General features: G+C 37.6%; 1 protein-coding gene across 1 annotated transcript; it reads left to right on the forward strand.

Moving 5' to 3' along the window:
* The first annotated feature begins 959 nt into the window (after positions 1 to 959).
* Positions 960 to 4466, forward strand: LOC149551882 (pentatricopeptide repeat-containing protein At2g13600-like). Its single transcript, XM_089787383.1, has one exon. The coding sequence runs from the start codon at positions 1192 to 1194 to the stop codon at positions 3559 to 3561; it is 2370 nt and encodes a 789-aa protein (XP_089643509.1). The 5' UTR covers positions 960 to 1191; the 3' UTR covers positions 3562 to 4466.
* Positions 4467 to 4716: the final 250 nt, after the last annotated feature.

The raw sequence follows: 4716 nt of genomic DNA on the forward strand, positions 1-4716 counted from the left end.
TTATTCGCATATGCCAAAGACATTACATTATGTTGATGATGATGAATACAATGATCTTGGATGTGTACATATACTTTCCGAAGAACCTTCCCGAAGGGGTCCACCAACTACATAACAATTACCGACGACATCAACTTGTTGGCTACATAACAATTACCGATGACATCAACCCTTTGGCTACATAACATTTATTGACGACAATGGTTGCATTTCCAAAAGGAACGCTTACAAGGCCCTCATAGGAAGTTGCTTCCTCTTTGCTATGGTCCCTATAAGATCATAAAGAAAGTTGGTGAAAATACACTTGAACTCAACTTGTCTCCATTTTTGGGTGTTCATCCAATCTTCAATGTAGAACTGTTGAAGCCATATTTCCCTCCTTTAGTAGACATTGTAGATGTTGTTGAAGAAATGCTTTAGAGGCCTTCGAAAATGCAAAATACCTTAGAAGAACTCTAGAAGATCTTTCCAAAAATTCTGACGGTTCGTGATTTCAAGCTACGAGTAGAAAGTTATGACCTCTACAAGTAGACATAAATTTTAATATAGATCTTTGTAGTTTTTATAGTTGTTAAGAGTTTATTTTGTAATTAATTAACTTATGGACTTTTAGTTTTCATATCCAAGGGATAATGGTGACCCTTGGGATCCATCAAACTTGTATAAACTCTATGATTCAAAATGAATGGATCACTTTTTGGCTTGTAGAAACATCTACTGTTACATTTCAATTGCTTTCAATTTAGTCACAATACCGCAAGTTCTACACCAGGTATTGTAATATGAATTCTGAATTCAGATCAAGGATCTATACTAAGTTTCCCGATAATCCCCTCCATGAGCAATGCTGATGTGATATATTAGGAGACGATCTCCAATTTCTTTTTTTAACTGAATTAAGAAAAATAAATTACAAAATCAATTAAAACAATCTTTACCGTTCAGCAGCGAGACCACGACCGAAAAACGGTCATGAACAAAAGTTAAAAATATGGCCCCTTGCATATGATGAAACATTAAAAAACTAAAATTCTAAACAATTTCATATCTGGCTTTAGTTTTAAACAATTCCATGTCTGGCCCCTCTCCTCTAGATCTAGTTCTGAAATCGAATGTCGAAAAGCCAAGATTACTTTAGTTTGGACAAGCATATAATGCATTCCATGCCGATTTTGCTCCATTTCATCAAAAATGCTTCAGCTTACACACTTAGTTGGGTTCATATTTCATATGCAGCGCAAGATTTTCACTTCTCATGAATCCAGCTTATTATGTTCTGTTGATGTCACGGCATTTTGTAATACTATATCTTCTTCTTATATTCATTTATTGAGAACTAACATTCTGAAAAAATGCTCAGCTCATGGAAAACGTATTCATTCCCACATCAATGAAAGAGGAATTGGAATAGGAAGGGTTTTGGGCAACACGCTTATTAATATGTATGTAAAGTGTGGGAATTTGGTTGATGCTCGCAAAGTGTTTGAGAAAATGTCTGAAAGAGATGTCTGCTCGTGGACTGTCATTATTGCAGCTCATGCAAAGCAGGGTTTTTCTGAAGAGGCGTTGGTACTATTTCATCAAATGCAATTGACGGATTTGGAACCAAATCACTTCACCTTCTCTAGTGTTATTTCGGCATGTGCGAACTTATTGTATCTGGAATGGGGTGTGGAAATCCATGAACAATCAATAAGAAGTGGATTTCAGTCTCATGTTTCGGTTGCAAATGCTCTTGTGGACATTTACGCAAAATGTGGCAGAATTGAGGATGCGCGACACGTGTTTGACAAAATTCCTCAACGAGATGTTGTCTCCTGGACAGCTATGGTTGCTGGATATGCACAGAATGGGCAAGCTGATAAAGCCCTAGAGTTGTTTCTACAAATACCGAAGCGAAACGCTGTTTCATGGAATGCCATAATTTCTGGGCTTGCTGAGAATGGATTAGTTGGCAAAGCTTTGGAGCTTTTTGAAGAGATGCCCGAAAAAAATGTGGTATCATGGACAGCTATGATTGCAGGGCTTATACGAATTGGGTACAATGAGGAAGCCCTTAAGCTTTATCGGCAAATGCTTTCAGTGGGAATCGAACCGGATTCCAAAAGCTTTGCTACTGTTATCCCAGCCTGTTCTAACTTAGCAGACGTGGGAATGGGCATGGAGCTCCATGAAAAGGTAATAATGAGCGAGCTTCAGTTTGATCCTCTTGTGGTCAATGCGTTGATCGTTATGTACGCAAAATGCTTAAGCATTCGGAAAGCTCGTGAATTGTTTGATAAAATGCGCACCCGAGATGTTGTTTCTTGGACAGCAATGATTGCAGGATGTGCGCAGAATGGGCTTATAGATATGGCGCTTAAACTCTTTGAGGAAATGCCTCAACGAAATGTAGTGTCGTGGAATGCAATTATTGCTGGATTAGCAAAGAATGGGCTTGTTAATGAGGCATGGAAATTATTCAAAGAAATGCCTCAACGAACTGCAGTCTCGTGGAATGCAATGATCTCAGGTTTTGTGCAGAATGGTTTGGTTGATGAAGCCATGAAACTTTTTAAGAAAATGCCTCAACAAACCATGCTCTCCTGGAATACCATGATTACAGGATTTGCAGAGAATGGGTTTGTCAACGAGGCCCTGAATCTCTTCAAAGAGATACCCCAGTTAAATGTGGTTTCATGGAATGCCATGATTGCTGCATTTGCACAGAATGGGCACGGTGAAGAGGCCTTGAATCTTTTCCAAGACATGCAATCGGCAGAAGTAAACCCGGACTTAATGACCTTTAGTTGTATTCTTCCTGTATGTGCTAACTTTGCAGCCCTGGGGCAGGGTAGGGAGATTCATGAAAAAATAGTTAGAAATGGATTTCAGTGTGACGTTACCGTGGTGAATGCCTTAATAGACATGTATGCAAAATGTGGGAGTATACAAAAGGCATGGGATTTATTTGATAAGATGCATCAACGGAGTGTTATCTCATGGACAGCCATGATTGGAGGCTATGCGATGCATGGCCGCCCCAGGGAATCCCTCAAACTCTTTGAAGAGATGAAACAATCTGGCATCAATCCGGATCATATCACCTTTGTTTCAGTTTTGTCTGCATGTAGCCATGCAGGTTTAGTAAAAGAAGGTTCTCAGTATTTCAGCCAAATGAAGAAACATTATGGTATCCGACCTACTATGGACCATTATAACTGTATGGTTGATCTTTTTGGTCGAGCTGGACATTTGGAGAAAGCACGAGACTTTATTAACGAAATGCCAATGAAACCTGATGCCAGTGTTTGGAGTTGTCTGCTTGGTGCTTGCAGAGTACATAATAATATAGAGGTAGCTGAACATGCTGCACAAAATCTTTTTCTGTTGGATCCAAGAAACGATGCACCTTACGTGCTACTCTCAAACGTCTATGCGGCAGCTGGGATGTGGAATGACATTGAAATTATAAGAAACGTGATGAGACACAGAGGCATTAAAAAAAGCCCTGGATGCAGTTGGATTGAGGTCAATAAACATGTCCATGCTTTCCTCACTGGAAATATATCAGATCAATAAGTATAGAACATGATTTATACCTAGTATGAGAGTTGTGCAGAATCATAAAGCGAAATCCTCTCATGATAGGGAGGCACTGAGAAGCTTATGATAACGTTATGACTGATCCTTTCATCAACATTATGACAAGTTGAAACCTTTGAATGCATAGTATGTGAAACAAATTTTAACACCATTGCTATCATTACTAGTCTGCCATTTCTAAGTCCTCCAAGGTACGTTTATTGAGTTCACCAAAATAACCTTTCAAAAAAACTCTGAGAATTTTATCACCAACATTTAGGGTCACTCTCCTAATTCATCACGGTTTCATGATATGGTCTTAATGTTCAGTTATGTTTATAGTGCCCATCTTGATTTCCATTTTAAGAACCAAAACGGTCAAAATGAGTTGACAAAGTGAATGGGTGGAGTGATAGAATAATGAAAACAAGTTCAATGAAATCTGAAAGCCAAAACTGGAGAGGTCTGTAAGAATGACAGCAGCTGGCAGCACCCAAGGAATAATGATTTCTGCAGAACACCCTATCAAGCGTTTGTTTATGTGAGTCATAAAAACAAGTTAAACAAAATCAGAAAACCAGAGTTGGGGAGGGATGTGAAGGTGACAGCACTTTAAAAATCGATTTCTGTAGAATATCATTTCTCTTTGTTGTGGAGGAAAAGGGCAGGACGATACGTGAAGGATTGATGAGTTAAAGGGGTTCTGTAAGGAATGGATAATAAGTCACAACACTAATTGGAAGTTTTGTAAATGAGGTAGCAAATAGATGGATTTAATATGGAGGAAATTCTATTGTCAAGCATGTGTGAATTGTAGTAATATTGGGTCAGAAGGCCTTATGATTAACCTCTGTAAATATCACAACGCTATTATTATTCATATTGTAGCAACTTCTTGTGAACCACTACTCAAAAAACACGAGTCAATATTTGACTCAAATACTATATAATTTTATTTTCAAATAAATTTATCTCTTAGAAAAATCATTCTTTTATAAAAATAAAATTTATATAAAATTGAAAATAAATGAACCCCTCTCTCCCAACTTGTTTGAATTCTTTTTGTTTTTTTTCTTGTTTTCCTTATATGACACATAATAACATTATGTTAGTTGGATGAGTTGTAACTTATGCAATAAAATAAAAAATTAT

This window comes from Cupressus sempervirens, chromosome 6, assembly GCF_028749045.1.
Source record: "Cupressus sempervirens isolate cs-2001-9-10 chromosome 6, ASM2874904v1, whole genome shotgun sequence".
Taxonomy (NCBI): domain Eukaryota; kingdom Viridiplantae; phylum Streptophyta; class Pinopsida; order Cupressales; family Cupressaceae; genus Cupressus; species Cupressus sempervirens.